Source organism: Gambusia affinis, linkage group LG14 (genome assembly GCF_019740435.1).
Source record: "Gambusia affinis linkage group LG14, SWU_Gaff_1.0, whole genome shotgun sequence".
In the NCBI taxonomy this organism is placed as follows: domain Eukaryota; kingdom Metazoa; phylum Chordata; class Actinopteri; order Cyprinodontiformes; family Poeciliidae; genus Gambusia; species Gambusia affinis.
Window position 1 is genome coordinate 21,101,834 of NC_057881.1, and position 19,817 is coordinate 21,121,650.

Genomic DNA, 19,817 nt, shown 5'->3' on the forward strand with positions numbered 1-19,817 from the left:
GATTTCAAAACGTGTTTTGCAATGAAAAGAAAACTTTTTCTTTTAGCTCTGTTTAGAAATTAAGAGAAAACTAAACATGTTTTTTTTCCTAACAAAAGAGACTAAGATAGATTAAAAAGCCAGTCTACATATAGAGCTTTTAATGCTAAACTCAATCCACAATGTTCATAATATTATAATAAGCTAATAATGTGATGTGATGTACAGCTAGCTGTAGGTTAGAGCTCCATGTTTGTTTGTTTTTTGGCCAGAAAATTAGACATAAATAACTTATAAATAAATAAATTGAGTGTTCATACAGTCCCCAGAGGATGACCGCCCTGGGTGGAGGGCCATACTGCCCATATCAAAACTGGCACCTTTTTTCTTTTTACAGTTTTCAAATATTCAAGAAACAAAGTTCAAGAAAAACAACTTCGGAGGAGCATTGCACTTTCAGTTCCAGCTGATTTTATTTCCTTCTCGGAAGAAAAGAAAAATTTAAAAAAAGACAATCTGTACAGAGGTCTGAGAGGCAGTGATTGACCCAAATGTTGGCTGGTTTTTGAGCAAAAGACATCAAACGATCTTGGCTGAAGTGGACAAAACATGACCAAACACAACATATTGCACAAATGGGAAAGAAAAAGAAAAAAAGGACAATAGAAATTTTTTTTCCTTTCATTTTTTTTCTTTTTTTTTATAAAGGAAACTCCTGGACCACAATCATCTTCCACCAAAGATGGCCGTCCTAGTGCCTGTCGTTGATCATCATACATAAAAACACACAATCTTTGCTTATTGTACAGTCTGTTTACATAAATATCTTCATGTTATTCTTTTAAAAATCTTAAACACAACAGCTATAGCTACATATACCTGAATCTGAAATACAAATGCTATTTGCCATGCCATAATATAAAAAAACCAAACAAACAAAAATAAACAAATAGCCTGCTATACGTAGCCAACAGGTACAGAAAAAGGTTAAATACTATTTTTTGATGCAATTTGCGCAATAACAGATGAAGCACTTCAAAAACATTTCCTCCTCCCTCCAAAGTCTAGGCAAAAGTGGAATGAGTCCAGTGGTTCAAATAAAACTTATCTCCAAATATATATATATATATTAAAAAAAAAACCCAAGCACACAGAGGTATTAGCTCTATCCAAACAGTGACTCTTTATCTGGGATCTTTCACTTTGAGACTTCAGGTTTGAGTGAGTTTTGAGTGCGCGTGGACTGGAAAGCACAGTCAGGAGGAGCCTCAGCGGCGCTTTGTTTACTCGGCTGGTGAAGCTGGAGTCACTGTGCCATTTAAGAAGCATGTGGGTAAATACTGTAAACACTGTGTGAGGTCAGATTGTGCCCCCTCTGCACGTCCAAACCACCAATGTAGATGCAAACAACAATGCTGCAGGGCTGCCCCTTTTTATAGATTTTGTACAAAAATACAAGTAGAAAATCATGACACACTCAAAATCTCTTTGAAAGTGAGAGGAGTCGGACACTGGTTTTTTTTTTTGTGTGTGTGTGTGTTGTTTTTCTTTTGTTAAATAAGATACACTTCTTAGCCCTTCCGCCGCTGGATATACAGACAGGTGTGTGTATGTGTGTGTGTGCGCGCAAACACAAACGAGACCTGTACGAGAACAATACTTCTATGTATAAAAAAGTTTGGCCAGTATAAATACATCAATATATATATAGTAATATATGTACGGAGCCGGCCTAAGGCATGAGCGGCATGTGGGTTGCTTGGTGCCCCCTGCTGGCCGGGGGTCCCAAAAAAAAACAAAAAAAAAAACAATACCACTATGTTATGAAATGTCAAAGGACAGCTGAAAAAATGTGCTTGTTGTAAAGGCAATACAAACATGACATCGATTTATGGTTTCTTGGAAATTTTTGGGACTTCTTTTTACTCTTTGCCCAGCTCTTCTAAACAAAAATGTGATATTTTATATTAAAATTAAGTTGCTTAATGAGTTACCTACAACAGGTAAGACCCAGTGTTTATAAACCCCCCTCAAAAAACAACAACAAACAAACAAAAAAAAAATAGAAGAGAACTGTGTCTTTAAGAAACACTTTGTTAAAACCAGTTTGAGAACAAATACTGAGGGGAAAAAAAGCATCAAGCATGTACATTGATATGAAAGAGACCTGCTGTTGTAGTTGCTGTGCACATGACCTCAACAGGAAGCGGGCCCCCTATTAAATTCTGCCCGGGGCCCAATATAACCTTGGACCGGCTCTGTACATATTTGGAAAGAATATCTGACACAAGAACTACAAAGTTGAAGCACTAGGCAGAGAGAAAGCGCAGAACATTGGTCCTGAATTGTGCACTGAGTGTTTTTTTTTGTTTTTTTTACGTTTCTGAAGTTTAAAGTCAGTCTTTGTTTTAAATCCTGCCGTTGAGAGAGAAGCTGGTGATAGTGAATTGTGTCCTATGCGCACACAAAATGCGTAGTTACGCAGCAAAGACAAACATTTTTTTTGCCTTGTTTTACGCATTAAATAAGAAAATTCCTCCTCTTCTTGGAGAGCATGCGTGTTCATACTACAAATATTGAGTTTTGAGGAGAAGAAAAATGTCCTGAACTTGATGGTCAGTGTGGATTGGCTATATCTTAGAAAACACAACCAAACACAAGAGCTCTCCAAGTGTTCCAAAAACGAAAGAAAAAAAAAAATTCTTATCATGACTCAAAAAATTCAGTCTCAGTCCTCATCCTGCATGGAATGAGTTAAACATCTGCAGCTCCTCTGCTTACATTCACTCCTCCTCAATAAGGAGGGCCAAAAGTGCCACAATCCAATAAATAAATACATTTTCTAAATAAATATTATATACATGATAATTTTAAGAATGCCATGATAAAGACATTAAATAAATAACATAAATATCTTTAAAGATGAATGTGAGAACAAATCTTTAAATGCACCAATAATTAAAACTGTAAATGTTACACGTTTATGGCACTGTAATAAGTTAAACTGTGACTATAACTTGCCAGCTGAAATCTGATTGTTTACCTTGCACAACAGCTCAACTGCCGACCAATCATTTTGGCTAAAGGAGTATTAGCCCCGCCTACTGACTCTGTTGGGTGAGGCTGACACAAGGTAAATTCTCCATCTGCTACGGCAGAGGATTGTGAAACGATTACAAATACCTAAATTATGTGTGGTTTTAGAAAACAGATTTGAATCCTTTTATATATTTAAATGATTCCACTGAAACAACTTAATATATCATAGATGCACTTACCTACTTATTTAACGTATCTATTTTTATTGTTTAAAATGATCACGTATATAGATTTTTATTCACCAACTTACTTATGTATTGAATTGTGGCACGTTTGACATTCCATACATCCTCCTCTCCAAATGCAAACTAAGCATTTCCTCCAGTCAAGCGCCACTGAGCGCTGTCCAAGTCTGAGCGGCGCATACCTGGGCTTCAGCGCGCACGCAGGCCACCTCTTTTTCTTTCCTTTATTCACTCTTATTTATTAAAAAGTGAAAAAATGGCGGAAATCTTCTTATCTAGACGCACAGGCTTGTCTTGTAGAGGGATAGAAGAGTTCATACGTGGGAGGGAAGAGGGGGGCTGATTCAGTAGGTGAACACCAGGTTGGAGATGGTGGACTCCAGCCACTCTCCTGAGATCATCTCGGTGACCTCCGGAGTGCAGTAGTCGGAGAAGTCGAAGTGGGATCCCGCCCCGCACTCCCCGAAGCCCCAGTCTAAGTCCCGGTCCAGCTCCGCGTCGGAGAAGCCCATCCCGCCCAGAGAGGTGCTCTCGAAGCCGGGGCTTGGGTTCAGGTCGAGCCGCTCGTCTTCGAACTCCTCGTCCGACGACGCGGAGGACACGGAGGAGGACGAGTGCGAGGCGGACGGCGTCGGGGAGGAGGCGCGTGCGTACCTGAGGCGCGCGGTGGAGCCGGGGCTGTGCTCCTCGTACAGGCTGAGCGGGTCGCTGGACTCCGCCGAGCTGCTCAGGGTGGGACTGGCCGGGACGCCCACGGAGGGAGGCCCGCTCTCCATGCTGCCCGTCCCGCCGAACACGTGGGGGCGCCTCGCCTCTCCCGAACCTGAGCGCTTCTCCGGGATCTGTCTGGCCCCGGACGCCGACCTGGATTTAAACACCGCGGAGGCGTACTCTTGCACCGCAGCGCTCTTGCTGCTCCCCTGTTTCAGCGTCCTGCTCGCGGATTTGGACGCGGGGCTCCTTTTACTGCCGCCGGCGGCTTTGGCGCCGCGCTCCCCGCTCTTCTCCCCGCGATCCGCCTGCTTGACCGCTGCGCTCCCGGACTTGACCTTCTTCCTGGGTCGATACTTGTAGTCCGGGTAGTCGGCCATGTGTTTGAGCCGCAGCCTCTCCGCCTCGCGGATGAACGGGATCTTGTCCGTGTCCTTCAGCAGCTTCCAGCGCTTCCCCAGCCGCTTGGAGATCTCGGCGTTGTGCATGTCCGGAGACTGCTCCATGATCTTCCTCCTCTCGATCTGGGACCACACCATGAACGCGTTCATGGGTCTCTTAATGTGGCCGGTCGGAGTTTTGCACCACGCCAGGTCGCTGCGCTCCCGGGAGGAAGGGGAGCCCTCCGGGACCGGAGAAGCGTCCATCTCCAGGTCCATGTCTCCCGTGTCCGTGGAGTCCCCGCCGGGGGAGTGAGCGTGGGTGCTCTCTGTGTGGCTCATGTGCTGCACCATCTCCTCCTCCAGTCTGGAAGCGCTCAGTCAGTGACAAAGTTTATGCGCGAAGAAGAGATGTGGTGGTGGGGTGGGGGGATAAAAAAAAATCTCCTCAGCTATGAGTTGGAAGCAAATCTTAAGAAATAAAAGTTCATCCAAGTTTCTTCTGTCTTTCTTTTGAGCTCACTCCGTTTTGCCTAAAGAGACTTCGAGTGTCTGAACTTTTGCCGGTGCGCCTCCCGGATCAGCTCTCAACTGCCCGTGCGGCTGAAAATTCTCCCTGCGAGGCTCAACAGTCGCCGTTGCGAGTCTCCTATGTGAGCCCGGCTGTCTACAGCGCAGCTTGTCTGTGCGGTTGAGGAACCATGTGGTTGAATGGAGCAGCTGCGCTTTCTCATAGTCTCCCCGTTTCCAGTGCGCACTGTGATATTACTGTAAACACAACAACGCCGACCTCATCGTTTTATACCCTCCTTTCGAGGCGCAGGAGCCAATCGGCGCCTGTCTCCATCCTGGTTTTTCCCTCAAACCACTCCCACTCGACGCCCATTGGCTGAATAATGATAATAAAAAAAATAAATAAATAAAAAACCCGGCTAATAATAATAATAATGTGCAATGAGGATCCGTGTGTCTGACCTCATTCCTGTCAGACTCCACTGGAAGAAAAAAACCAAGTCAGACTGAGCGTCTCATCTATATGTTTCTGTTCTCTAAAGGAACACTGTACAGAGAAAAACAGCAGCAGTAGCAAGGCTGTTAGAACTGACGAGATACATGTTAGAGAAATGAATGCGTTTCAGTTTAGAAACTTTATTAAAATGCTTTGATTAAGCAGTAGCAGGTATGTTCAAACAGATGTTCACCTGATAGGTCAGTGGTTGTGTTGGCCTTTTGGTTCTGACTCCAGCAAGAGCTCATTGAGGCAGCAGCTCAGGGTGGTGAAGTTTGAAGGGGCGACGATAAATGGTTTGAAAATGTGTGTATTTTAATGAATATAGGAACCTTAAATCTATAAGCTAGCTCTAGAATTTATGCAAGTCTGACGTAATAACAGGTCTGGTATAGTTATTAGGCCCTGGCCCTACCTCAGGGGCCCAATAAATTGACTTCTCTTCTGCCTTTGCTGTACCATTCCAACGAATAGCAGCGGCTACTAGTTAGCCACCAATTAAGAACCATTATGGAGCTGCCCTCTACTTTTTACAGTAATTTCACTCAAATAAATCAGTGATGTTCTAACTATTATACTTCACACCAACATATATTGGACATATGGAACGTCAATACAAAGTAATCAACATGCATTTTAAATTTTTCGATCCAGAATCATCTTTCCCATTTGCGTTCAGAACCTACAAGCTCCCACTGATCCGTATCTGATGAACCCGATTAACACGAACCCACCACTTTCAAAGGAGAGGAAGGAACTCGAAGGGTTTGCAAGAAAAACCCTTTCATAATTTGTAATTCGTGTCAACAGAGTCAAGTTTTATTGGTAGCTTATTAATTTCTGCTGCTTTCCTCTGAGCTGTATTGTTACCACGACTGTTTGTAAGCTTTAAGTCATGCTAGCTAACTCGACTGTAAGCTAACAGTCACGTAACCTTTCTCTTCCCCAAGTTTCCTTAAGTAGTTATAATGGTAATGGGCTTATCTGGAAGTGGAGCCCCAGATGATGATCTGTTGGGGTCTCCAATGACTTTAAGGAAAAACAGTCACCCCTCTGTTGTGTCTTGTTTGGAGTAGAATCAAGATTATCTTCATACTTTCTTTCATGAAGCAACCTGATTTGACCTCCATGTTGAAGACAGGCAAAAAAATAAAACACTCTTTTTTTCTTATTAAGGTATAAAATGTTACTGAAATAATAATAAACCTTTGAAAATCCATTCTAACCAGGTGCATGTGGAACCTTTTCCCTGACAACAGCTCAGATGTGAGGTTTCTTGGCTACAACTCCCTCGGGGTGCTGGTTTGACATTAGCATTAGCACTGTCGCTAAACTAGTCAAACCTGGATTCACATTCCTGTCCAACACGGAGGAGTTCTCCGATACAACTCTTGGGACAGCGTTTAGGTTTAACTGAGTTCATGTAGTCACATAGAACCCTCATGACCTCCTTACAGCTCAACAAAAAACACAACAATATCTTCAGTGACTTTCTTAAACAAAACAAAAAAAAACAACCAGTGTTTTGGCAGGATCAAATACCAAAATAATACATTTTAACCTGTAAAAAAAATGTTTTTAGGCAGACATGTTTGATTAAAATGAAAGAATTGCTATTCTTAATATGTCTTATCCACCAATATCCCTTATATATATATATATATATATACACACACACACACACACACATCTAACATCCTCGTCCTCCTCTACAGTTCACAGGGCTATACTTGGAACCACATTAGCTTCATGTGGATGAAGGCCAGCCAGCTAAAATTAGATTGTGTGTCATGCGTGGTGGCCGAGAAAATGCTGAGAAAACACAAAGGAGGAGGCTACAACATGTTGCGTCAGTCAGGCTCGCCGTATTATTTCAGCACGGGGCGAGCCCACCCAAACGCGAGCCGCCCATCGTGTTATTTGACAAACTGTTACGACACCGCCGCGCGTAGTGACATCACAGATGGCAGCTTAGGAGGGGGTTTAGAGGAACAGCGTGGCTGTGGGTTGCTTTTATTTACTCTCTATATGTCAGTAAATTGTGGTGAACCAGATATATGGAAAGTAATTGTTACATTTAATCTTTAAAAAAAAAAAAACAAAAAAAAAAAAACAACCTTCAATCCTGCTGCAGCTTCCAGCTCATCTCTTTATGTTAACATGCCAGTGTCATGTGAGATCATATTACAGCCTGAGTCGCTAGATGTCAGGCTAGAGCCAAATGGAGCAGGCATTAACTGAGTGTGTGTGTGTGTGTGTGCGTGCGCGTGATTGTGTGCCAACATCTCCGTCTTATGATCGGCTGCTTCTCTGCAAGTCTTGCTCTGATTCTGCAACATCACTGACAGCCAGAGTTTCTGAGGTTTACAACACCCGCCTGGTAGTCGGTGAAAACTAGAATGAACTCGCAAAAACGAAAAACAATAAACTCTTAAAAAATGCACAGTCAACCCTGTGTTCAAATAAATCAAACACAGTATTAATAATGAACTTCTTCCCCCCTGCTATATATCTGTGGCTTGCCCCAATTACAAGCATGCACCTGCTCCCGGATTAGCTTGTTATCTCCATTAGTCTTCTTCAGACAGGCGCGCGCATGGCGGCGCGCTTGCACGAGGGTTTGTTTAAACAGGTGTACTGGGTGTACCTGTAATCTTATCTGATGTGTGAGAAGCAGCTGTCAGGTAGCTTTCCACCAGCAGATGCACTGCTGGTGCTGCTGCGGAGCCCCGGCTCCCTCCGGCCCTCGTCGGGCCGGTCTCGTTGCTCCGCCTGAGCCGCGTGTTTACCCCAAACTACGCCTGCCTCCTCCTTTGTCTCGGCTCTGTTGATGCCTAAAGGGACGGTGTCACTACGAGGGAGGCCGGCGTGAACAGAGCGGATCAGCAGGAAGTGGGGAGCTGAAGAGGTGACGGCGATAGGGGCACTTCCATTTTCAATTTGCATTGCGACTGCGGCAAATTTGAAAATCGGTACATTAAAAGCAGAATTGTGGATTTTCTTTAAGTGACGGTCTGTCAAAAACATAAGACGTTTACTATCTTACACCCTTGGTGTCTGCATTTATAATAAATCCAGATTTGGTCTCTGGGGCTAAAGACAATTTAGTCCAACCGAGTGAACTTACAATGTCAAAACGTGATAGCAGTTTCTTCAAATTCAATTTTATGAACCTTCATAACTGTGCGTGTTGTTCATTTAAAAAACAAAACAAACTGATAACCATTTACATGGTAAATAGAGGCAGGAGGCATTGCATCACCAAGTATCTTCCTGTCTGAAACAAGTTCTAAGTGCAAAACATTTAAATTGTTCCGCACAGAGTACTGCTCTAACAGAGACCAGACATCCATCAGGTATTTACTCTGACAGGAAATGCTGTGCTTGTTCAGTTTTTAGTAAATGTTTCACGCAGGAAGGTATTTTGTGACGCACCACCTCCAACATGAATTTCCAGTGTAAATATGAGGCGTCGGTTTAAATAACCCAATTCAACTGTGATGATAGCGGCATAAAGTTAGCTTAATGTGCTGTTACTTTAAGACCGCTGAGTGTCACTTTGGTCATGGCACTTCCTGGTCTTCAGAACTAACTAATCTAGATTTATTTAAACAAAAGACTGCTTGTTGTTTATTACATTTTTCAGTTAACGTTCATTGAAACTCTCCAAACATTGTTAACTCTACTCTACAACTTCTATGCATGTGAAAAGAAGGGAATCATTTGCTGGTTTAAGATGTTTAATATGCAGTGTTTTTTTTTTTTAATAAAAGAAATATGAATGCCTAATATGTGATTGACCCTCAAGAAACCTGAGTATTTAATGAGAAAGCAGCATGTGCTTCTTCCCGGGGGCAGAGGGAGTCGTAGTTTATTACAAGTCGGGCCTTCACGACCGTGCTGGGAGCAGAGAGAAAAACAACAAACCAGAAACGGGCGAGAGAGTCATCCCAGCGTGTCGTAAAGCGCAAGTTATGAGATTAGGAGCCTGGAGAGCGAGGGAGAAAAAGAGTCCGCGTGTCGGCGAACGGAGGGTCCCGTTACCATGGACTCGCCCTTTTTCAACCGCCTCAAGAGTGACGCGCCGCTCTGACCTGGCCGCCCGTCATCCCGAGAGGTTGCGCAACAACGAGGCCCTTTGTGCCTCTCCTGTTCCGCTGGGCCTTAACTGACTTGGAGCTTTTCCAAGAGTTTGAAAACCAATGGGAAGTTCCCTACACCCTGCAGTTAAACAGAAAAACTGACGACTAAGCAACAATTTGCATACACACACACACACATAGAGACACACTCGTGTTCGCACACTTTCATCGCCGTGCCTGTGACTCATCCTCAGGCAGTCTGTCCCCTCTGTGTTTTGTGTGAATGTGGCAGACAGTACAGGTGGCCATCTCACCATGTCACCCACCTACTGCTGTCCAGCCCTTATACAACAGCACCAGTAATCGGAGCTATTTTTAAGCTGCAAACGAGACATACAGTAATACTTCCCCATGCTTCTCTTATCACAAAAAAAGCGGATGAAGACATTAGGGAACTGACTTTCTTCCTCCTTTAGCAAGTTTTTCAAATAAAAGTAACCCTATACTTCAATAAGATCTACTATTCCACAAATGTTTCCAGTTTATTCCCATTGAAGGAACTTTTTAAACTTTGTTTTGCCTTAGTTTGGCCATTTCTATAAGTCTAAAGAGTTTGGACGCAGTTTTCAGCTTTCTTCAGTCCCTTCCTTCCTCTTTCTAGCACTCAGTCCTTTCTTCTCCTCCTAAAATAAGAGAGAAAGATTACAATGAGACACAGAGAAACAAATCAAAATCAACACATGTAATGTGAACTAAAAGACGGCGAAAGAAACGGTACAAATGATGAACGGCAAGCAGTTTCGCCGAAGAAGTTCTCGCTCGTATTCCGCAAGAACTCGAAACAGAAAACGGGGACGACAGCGTCGCGTGGAGTCCGATACGGGCAAGAGGATGAGGTGCGGTCGGGTCGGCGACGCCACGCCCCAGGAATTCCTCCCCGTCCACCCCCAACCCAAAAAAAAAAAAAAAAACAGAGTTGCCACAGATTCTGACGCAGCAGGTCACACGGTTGCCATGTCACGCCGAAGCACACGAACGCCTAAAAACACACACTGAAAGTTGCAGGGCTGTTAACACACCGTCACTGAAGTACAGGAGTACCACCGCAGGACCCTGAGACGCTGCAGAGACAAATCCAGAGCACAGACAGACACACGGAAACTCCCTCACAACACACACACTCCAGTCAGACAGCCTCGCAGCAGCTGCACTCTGAAACATTGTTCAATTTTTCCTTTTTTTTTTTTTCTTTTACGGGCATTGTCTAAAAGCCAGAGAAGGGAGACGACGGAGCAGGGATTGGACGCGCAGAAGTCTTTACGTTCTACGGAGGACCCCGGAGGAGACTTTGGACGTTCAGCCTTTTTTGGGGGGCACGGGACATCTGCCGAACGGAGACACTGTACGGAGAGACACGGCGAAGGAAGTATACCGTATGAGACGAAAGAGCGAACGCCGCACTTCTCTTCGTCCTGGTGTTTGGGATTTTGGTCGCTGGGTTTTGTCTTTCTTTGCAAAAAAAACAAAAAAAAAAAAAAACGGCGACGGCTGCAACTGTACAGGATCTGGGGGAGAATCATAATGGCTTCGTGATGATTAGGTCAGATTCTGAATGTGGATAGGATGGAAGGCGGTAGGAGAGCAGTGCATTGAAGGTGTGTGTGTTGGAAGAAGAGGGGGTACGATGGCGTCACATGAACATTTTACCAGAAAACCTCTCGTAGCGACGACTTTAATGCCGATTCTCCTCTTAACCTGCTCCGTCTTTACCGCCACTCTGCCTCTCCATCTCATTCATTTGCCTCTGCAGCACATAATGCAAATAACACATACTGGCTAAGCTTCTCAAAAGTAAACATACAACCCTCCCCTGACACCCTCTTCGCCCTTGTGGATGGCGCATCCTCCTGCAGGGCACGTCGGGTCAGTCGGCGCCGGTTCTTGTCCTCCGCTAGCCTGGAGAAAGTCGTCCGCAGCCAGGGCACGAAGGCGGGGATGGCTCTGATGCTCTCTGCAGCTCCAGACAGGCTCCAGACGCACTGACCTACATCCGCCTCAGTCAGACGGAGAGAGACGGAGAGATGGAGAGAGAGAGAGAGAGACTGAGAAAGGAGGAGAGTGATGAGGTGGTGGGGTGGGGAGGGAGGCAGGAGAGGATGGGTGGGAATGATGAGGAGATGGCTGAGCAGGCAAACTGGTTGGGAGGCTTGGTTGCACATTTATCGAAACCACAAAAAAAAAAAGAAGGAAGGCAATATCTGAGGAGGAGGAAGAGGATTAAGTAGAAAATATTTTTATAACCGACCCTCTTTTTCATTTGATCGCATTTCGTCCTCACCTTTTTTTTTTTTTTGCTAATCTGTATCCTCGCCTCACTTCTACCCTCTGCTCCTGGCTCATCCTGCCTTCATCTGTCAGTTCGGTTTGATTTCCATCACGCGCCATCCGAAACGTCTCTCTCTGTGGGAGGATTAGTTCGTCTCTGGCTGCCTGCTTATCAGTCTGCTCTGGCTTTCGGCTATGGGGGGAGGACGGGGATGAGATGAGGCGGAGGAGTAGCAGGAGAGGGAGGAGAGAAGGTGTGTGTTTGTGGAGGAAAGGTTTCGGCGTGTCTCGCGGCGTTGGTTGTGTCTGCGGACGCGCTGTGCCGCAGTCTTCTATCACAGTTTAGGTTTCCTAGCAAAGCATAGGCTTTGTTGCTTGCGATGTCCTTGATTGCATTGACCACCTGCTTTCCTCGTGCTCCCAAAAGCCTGCGCCGGGATCATTTCTCCCAAGTGCCTGAATTGACACTTAACACGGATCAATACTAATAGAGAAACAAATACATCAGGCTAATGTTCCCGTGGCTCCTCGGAGACCTTGTGCGGTATCGGAACACTGTCTCTAAAGAAACGTGATGTATTCGTCCTGAGGTGAACATGTATTGCTTCTGTGAGGGTTGGAGAACAAAGACACTTCATCACAAGCTACAATACAGTCCAGCAGGGTCTGTCTGTCGTTTTAATGCCGCTGACTCAAAAAGACGCCGCCTGAAGACGTTTAAAGCTCTGGTCTAGATTGTCTTCTGAAACTTTCTGTTCCTTGCAGCAGGTTTCCAGTTCATCCACTATAAAGACTAAGTCCACTCATGCATAGTAGGAGAATGGGTTTCTGTCAGAGAGATTTAATCTGTCAGAAATGTATGGAATTGAATTTAAATTTGTCTGTATGATTACGCTGGATTGATCTGATTACGTACTTGCCATCCACTTTCTAAGGTACACCTTGTTATTCTTGGGTCTGTCCCCCTGGAATTGCGTTGCCTTCCTACACAAGCTCAGATGGTTCTCATACTTGGCCAAGAGGAAGTTTATGCCACTGTTCAAACTTGGTGAGCCTGCATTGCCTCAGTTCTTTGTTGTCAGTGGACAGGATTGTGACCTGGTCGGGTCTCCTGCTGGTTTAGTCCATCTCCTTCAAGGAGAAACGGTTGTAAGGATTAGTTATTTGAACTACCATTGTATTCACTGTCTTGTTACTCTTTTTACTTTTCTCTTTCAGCGGCAACTACAATGCCAAAGTCACTAAAACCTCCTTCCCCTACCTTTCTGATCCGCAATGTGTATTTCTGGACATGAATCTGAACTTTTTTACCTTGTGAACTGCTTTGCTGGGACAATTGTCTTAAATTGCTTTTACTTGAATAAACTGAAAGAAACTAAATGGCTGACCCTTTTTTTATTTCAGAATTCACCCATATTAATGAAGCATAACAGACACAGTGGGAAGCTTGTTGAGATACCTTGAGTTTTCTGTGTTTCATTTTGATAATGGTACAGGACTAGAATTGAGTCTCAGATATTTGGACTAAGCTAAGCGAAGTTAAGCTAAGCTAAGCTAGCCACTCTGAAATTCAGCACACAGATTGTCTAAGATCATGAAACCCCCAAGGTATCAAAATATTTTAGCACAGAAAATCTAGTTTAATAGTTAGGACGTTTTGTTTCCAAATTCTATAATTTCATTCTATAAATGACTCGGTCATTTACAGAGCATTGGTTTTAGTACCTCGTGCTCCAGATAAATGGAATCTGGAGTGTAATTCTGTGCTGTGAAAAACATGAACTATGGCATTGAGAGTCGCCATTGGAAAATTCTCTGATTTGGTTCGATGTTAAAGATAAAAAAAAACAAAAAAACAAAACATCAAATCAGCTTAAATTGAAAATAAAGCAAGTATAGACTAATTCCTTCATTCAAAATACGAAGGAGTTGTTTTCTTGTGTTTGTTGACAGTCATAAAGCTTTTTATCTACAGCTTGACTAATTTCCATTAGTATCGGCAATATACCAACGAGTACAACCAGCGTAAGAGGAAAATGAAAGTAACAGAAGCTCTCATATTGCCTTCAGTGGCTCAAGGCCACACTTTGCCAGAACTTAATTGTTGGTCTTGGAGAAAGCAGATGACAGAACAATAAGCACAGGTGCAAAAAGTGCTAATCGGGACTTGAAGATGCCAGGGTTTCAGCACCACAGGATTCTTCACTAAGTGGAAAAGTAACGGAGCAGCAATAAACATCGACGCATTTTGATTCACACGTTTACATTTTTCTTATAGGTGGTGATTATAAAAATAAATCTAAAATGTGGATGTCAAGTCTAAAAATCAGTGCATGTGTGGAGGATAGTGATACTGGTCTGGACTTCCTTTCTTCCCAGTGCTGTTGAGGAGGAAACTTATCAGGTCCAGATGCAAAGAAAAGTGGGTCACCACACTGAACATGTGCCAGACCCTATACCTCCCCCTTAAAGTGGAGAGACCCCATGCTTATACTAGCCTGTGTATTTACACTTGCCAAGTCGGACCACCTCACCCCCACACAATCCCAAAATAGCAAAGAGCAGACCCAGAAGGAGCGCAAATTTATTTGCCTCCATCTGGTTTTTATCTTAAATCTGTCTTTACATCCCAGACTGCATGCTTAGCTCTCCTACAGTCAATCTTACGCTTGTAGTGTATCTATAAGGGAAGTTCACTCCGCCTTTCAAGACTTTTCTTTCTTTCTTGAGGTCCAATTTGAAATCCTAACGGTTAAACGTTTAAAACTATCAGTCTGTCGCAAATTATAACCATCTGCAGGCGAGGAGGTTCGAGCCTCAGATCTTTTTGATGGGGGAGCTTGGAGGCAAACGCAGCCGCGCACTAGAATGGATTTTACTTTGATTTCATGTGATATGAAGTGGATGGGACACGGATGCACGGCTTTCAAAACACTTAACAATTAGAAGTTGGAAAATTGTGGCTATGAATATGTATTCTGCTCCCTTCACCACAGGTTCCCTAGTAAAATGCAGCTGCGTTGTGAAGGACTCTGAGGTTTGTTAAAGAACATTAGTGCATTAACAGTACCATGAACACCAAGGAACACAACAGGCAAATCAGAGAGAAAGTTGGTGAAAGGTTTAAAGCAAGGTTATGTTTGAATCTGTAAGTTAATGTTTTTTGGTGTCTGGAAAACAAACTGTTTTTAAAAAAAAAACAACCAACTCCTAATTGTCTAGTTGCACTGGAGACGCAGTGCGCCGTTACCTAACAACCCCAGCTGAGCTCCAGCCTGTTGGGTCAACTGGATGTGCTGTATAATGGCTGGTAGAAAAGACAAGAGTTTTGTTGTTGACTAACCATTCAGAAACCTCTTGCTGCATTCTTGCTGGTTGTGCAGGAGGCTCTACTTCTGCTTTTCAAAGATGTACTGTTGTATAATTGTCCATCCGTTTGTAGCTACTTTCACGTGCGAACGTAAACTTTGGGTTTGAATGACATTATGACAAAATGACATTATTTAATAATGGTTTTGTGCAAAAAATTTAATGAATATGTTTTGTACAGCCCACAGACAGATGCTAACCTGTACAAGGAAGCACAATAGGTCACATTTAATCACACAACACAGAACCATAATCACAATAGAACCATGGCAACTCTGGACGAGATGAAAACATCTACATCCAAAGGGTTGAAAGGATGATGGACGAGCCTCAATACTAGACAAATTTTAGACTTTAGAAAATCCAACCGAAAAGACTTGAAAACAGCAACTAATAGATGCTCCTAGTATAACCTGACGAAGCTGGAAGAGGCACGCCTAAAAGAACGCGAAGCTGTAATTGCACTAAGTGTTTCTAGAGAAATGCTAGGATATCTTTAGTGAGATAACGAGTTGTTAACCTCAGTTTCCCATCAGAATTGCTCAAAGCTTGGGGCAAACAGCTATTTATAAGCATATATGTATTTTTGGCCAGGGTAGCTCTCAAAGGCCTCATGGAGTTTTCAAAGTGCTTGCCCAAAGTGACCTCCTTCTCAGAGAGGGAGAGAAAAAACAAACAAACAGCATGCAACCCGGTCAAAATCCGTGACCCTTTTTTTCCCCTTTTCATCCTGTTGCCTTCAGCTTCTTTCTTTTGTTCCCTCGGTTTAACACTTTAAATGTAGTGACAAACAATGCTTCTGAAAGCAGAATTGGAAAAAAAAAAAACCCGCCGATTTCTAGACAAATCCAGTCCATGTGAACACTCGGGAGTGGACAAGCGGACCCCAACGGCCCGGCCGCGGCCGGTTCAAATGATTAGAGTGGACAGCGAGTGTCAGGCCATGGGGCAAATCAGCTGTGCTGTGATGCATGAGCCGCCGGCCGTCTGAGGAGGCCCCTGTGTCTGCTCCCATGTCCTACACATGGGCAAGTCTCTCGCTAGGCCCACGGTGGATTGCATTGATCCGTGTCCAACGGTTGGCCACAATTCAAGCCAGAAATGTGGCAGCAGCACCCCTAACAGGGGGTACTCTGACTTGGGCTGTCGTTTACTCCATGCTGATGTATTTGTGGTTTTTTTTAATATAATGAGTAGCGCTGGAAAAATGTGTCACGATACAAGATAAGTACAACATGAAACTGCTACTGCGCTTGTTGCACAACAGGTTGTCGCTAGGAAACCAAAGAGAGAGTGAGTTTGAGTCCTCCAGCCTTGCTTAGCTAGCTGTAAGAGGTTGAGAGGCTACAGCCTTTCCTCTGCCTACATCCCCCAAAATGCTGGGTGGTTATTGATTGGAGTTCACTAAAATGATCAACACTCCATCAGGCGTATTCCCAATTACTATTGATCACGCATCTATTGTGATAGATATCATTATTGTTGTTTCGCCCAGCCCTTTTGTCCAATTTTCCCAAAACCGAAGTGGTGCAACCGTGTCATGACCTTTGGCATGGCCACTCCAAAACATTGTCTTTGTTGCCCTTGTGCCACTTTGTAGCTGATTTGGATTTAAGCTTTGGGTTATTGTCCATTTGGAAGACATGTGGTGCAAAAGCATTAACTTCCTTTCTTTATTGTGTGATCTGATTTGCGAAATCAATCAGTTCCTCCTGCCACTAAACACAGCAAGACGATGCCACCCCACGGTTACGTTTGTAAGCTCGCCTCTTTTCCCTCTACATCTAAGATGACAAACACTTGAATTTTATTCTAATGAGAACACAGGACATTTCTTCAAAACATAACATACTTGTTCTGGTGAGTATTTGCCAACTTGAGTCCAAAACCTTTAAGTTGGTTTTGGACTCATAGCCTCTTTCTTTCTTTCCCAATAAGAAACCGGAGTTGTGCAGGTCAACAAATCTGATCCTGATACCTGAGTAATAAAAACATCTAAACTCAGTCTTTCATTTCACATTCAGAAATATGTCGTACAGTCCACTGTTTTTGAAAAGAAAATGTTTTTTTTATACATAATTTGCTGTATGTGTCACTGGATCCAAGAGGTTACAATCTTGTCATAATAGAGGCTGCAACACATAAAGATGCATCTAAACATCCATCAAACTCTGAACCAAAGCGCAAAATCTGTGAATAGAATCTTGAGGTCAGTCAAGATTCACAGCTTTAATGCTGACTGCTCACAAATACTCGACACACACACAAAACAAATTCCTTTAATCTGACATGCCAGATGGTTTATATCTGTCTATCACTGTCATAAATAAACTTCAAGCAATAAAATAAAGAAAGCACTGTAAGCACTAGTTCATATTGACCCAGTCTGACAGAGGAAAAAGAAATAATAATAATATCATAATGATCCAAAGTTCTCAGGGGATTCCACAAATAGAAACTTTCCAGAGGGAAGGAGGAGGAGGAGGAAGAAGAGACAGGGTGAGGAGGGTTCAGACAAGAAAAAAGGCTTGTCTGTGTTTGTCACCCACATAGTGTATGTGCGTGTTCATTTCTTTGCAGTTGTACTTTACACTTGCTGAATGCTTCTGAGCGTCAGTCTCTTCTCTCTGGGCTCTTTGTTGCTTATAGCCCAGGCAGTCTTATCTAACTAGGCCTCCTGAGACAACCGGAGACAGAGTGTGGATGGTGTGAAGCTGGAAAGCAGGAGAACTTGTGAGCGTAGCGGAAGAGCTAAAAGTCACACGAACCGCCAAGTTCCTCACGTCTATTTTAATGAGTCATACGGTTTACGTTAGCCTTAAAATGCTGTTTTACATTTCTTTTTAAAGTTCTGAGCAAGTTTACTGCAACCGAGCATACACAAATTTCCAAATAAGTTATTTGTTCCCTTTTGCAAACTGCTAAAAGGGTTTGCAAAAGTTTGCTAAAGGGTTTACTAAAGTGCTCAGCTAACTTTAGCTTGTTTCTTTAACTTTTCTGGTGCAACTCCTTGATAATTTGACTTGTAGCATATTTCAGTGCGCTTCTGGCTAACCGTTTGTTTCATAAACTTAGCTCTCTACCTTGTAGCAGTTTTAGCAGATGTTCCCCTTCAACAACAGCACAAACCAGGGAGCGGCAGCAGCCAGTACACTCTCAACATAAAAAAAAATGCTTCAGTTATAATTAATTAAAATTATGCAACTTCAAAAAAAAAAAAAAAGGAGATCATTTAGAAACATTTATGTTGTTAGTAGTTGACCTTTAGACAACTTATAAAGCATGAAAAAGTGTTTTCGGGGTGACAGCTAAAGGGATTACTGTATTGATTTTGAGTAATTAATTATGTAGATTTTAACTTGCTAAAAATTTTAAGGCAATTTATCAAAAAAAAATTTTTCACACACAAAAGTCCCAAGACGGAACCTTTGTACTCTGTTTCTGGTACGCCCGTAAATCCACCGCACAAGCGACATCCACAAACAGCTATGGACGACAAAGCCAGCTCTCTTGGGCCAAAGCGGGTTAATATTTGCTTCGGAGAATTATTTGATGGGACGATGGAAAATATTACTGTTGTGTGCAAGTTGTGATAAAAGGAGTTAGCCTATCAGTGAAGCTTTTCTAGCCTAAAATAAAATCCAAATACTAAACATGTTGCAGCTAGCACAAACGTCCACAATGCTGATATCAACCCCCATGTTTCCAACAAAGTATTTTTTTCGAATCAGTTCCGTTAATAATCAGGGGTTCCTGAAACACTTTGCACAAATCTGATGGCTGAATAGCCGACATAACAGTTAAAAAACAATAAAAAACTTTGTTGTTGAGCTTATATGTCTATTTATTCAATAATTTAGCAGCAAAACGGGTTTTTGAATTGAAAGCGTTGCTTACGTGTCGATAAACAGTTTGTGACTAAAATGTGATTAATTATTCTATGTGTGTGTGTGTGTGTGAGCGCCATCACATGTGGATGGCTCCAAATATCTGCACCGTGTTCCCACCTCCCTGTGCTGAGCTGATCATTTATGCTAATGCCACACTACTGTGCCACAATGTTGCCCTGGCATCACATTACTGGAGCGTGATGTTCCCTGCTCCGGGGCCAAAACTCCCTGTCTCCCATTCTCCTTATGTGTGTGTTTCCTTCAAATCTGTTTGCAAACTGCTGAGCACAAGCCAGGGAGTGGGTTCACACTGGATTAGCTCTGAGTTGGCTAAACACCAGATCGTAACGATAACAGTGGTTGTGTGTGTGTGTGTGTGTGTGTGCGCGTGCGTAATGGATGTGTGTGCGCGTGCGTAATGGATGTGTGTGTGCGTGTGTGCAGTGGAGGGGAAGGAGAGCCTGGGCAGCTGATATCAGCAGGAATAAAGGAAAACACTGATAAGGCTTTCTCGGCATCTGCAAACAGCAAATGCTAACGACGGTTAGATGCTAACGAACAGCGACCCCGTTTGTTGACCTTTTACGATAAAATATTGTTTAGAGTAAAAACAACGGAGATAACGGAAGATGCGGCTCCTTCAGCTGGAAATAGACCAGCTTTCCTATATTCTCTTCCTCCCACCAGCTGAAAGCCAGGACATGTGGGAGGACACCGTCATCTTCGCTTTCCCTCCTCTCTTCTTGTGCTTCTCTACTCCCCAGCATTAAACTCATAAAGATCGGGCT

At 43.3% G+C, this 19,817-nt stretch overlaps 1 protein-coding gene across 9 annotated transcripts in view; it reads right to left on the minus strand.

The window, feature by feature from the left end:
• Positions 1–427: 427 nt before the first annotated feature.
• Positions 428–19,817, minus strand: part of sox4a (SRY-box transcription factor 4a) — a 66,361-nt gene continuing 46,971 nt past the window's right edge. For 4 of the 9 annotated variants that reach the window (XM_044138783.1, XM_044138787.1, XM_044138779.1 and 1 more), the window contains 2 exons: positions 11,153–11,489; positions 428–10,128 (listed from right to left, as the gene is read on the minus strand). In XM_044138783.1, coding sequence (XP_043994718.1) covers positions 3,608–4,708 — 1,101 coding nt within the window. In that variant the 5' untranslated portion in view covers positions 4,709–10,128; positions 11,153–11,489 and the 3' untranslated portion in view covers positions 428–3,607. Of the gene's footprint in view, positions 10,129–11,152; positions 11,548–19,817 lie in introns of those variants that run through there. The other 5 variants (XM_044138781.1, XM_044138782.1, XM_044138786.1 and 2 more) reach the window with 5 other exon arrangements.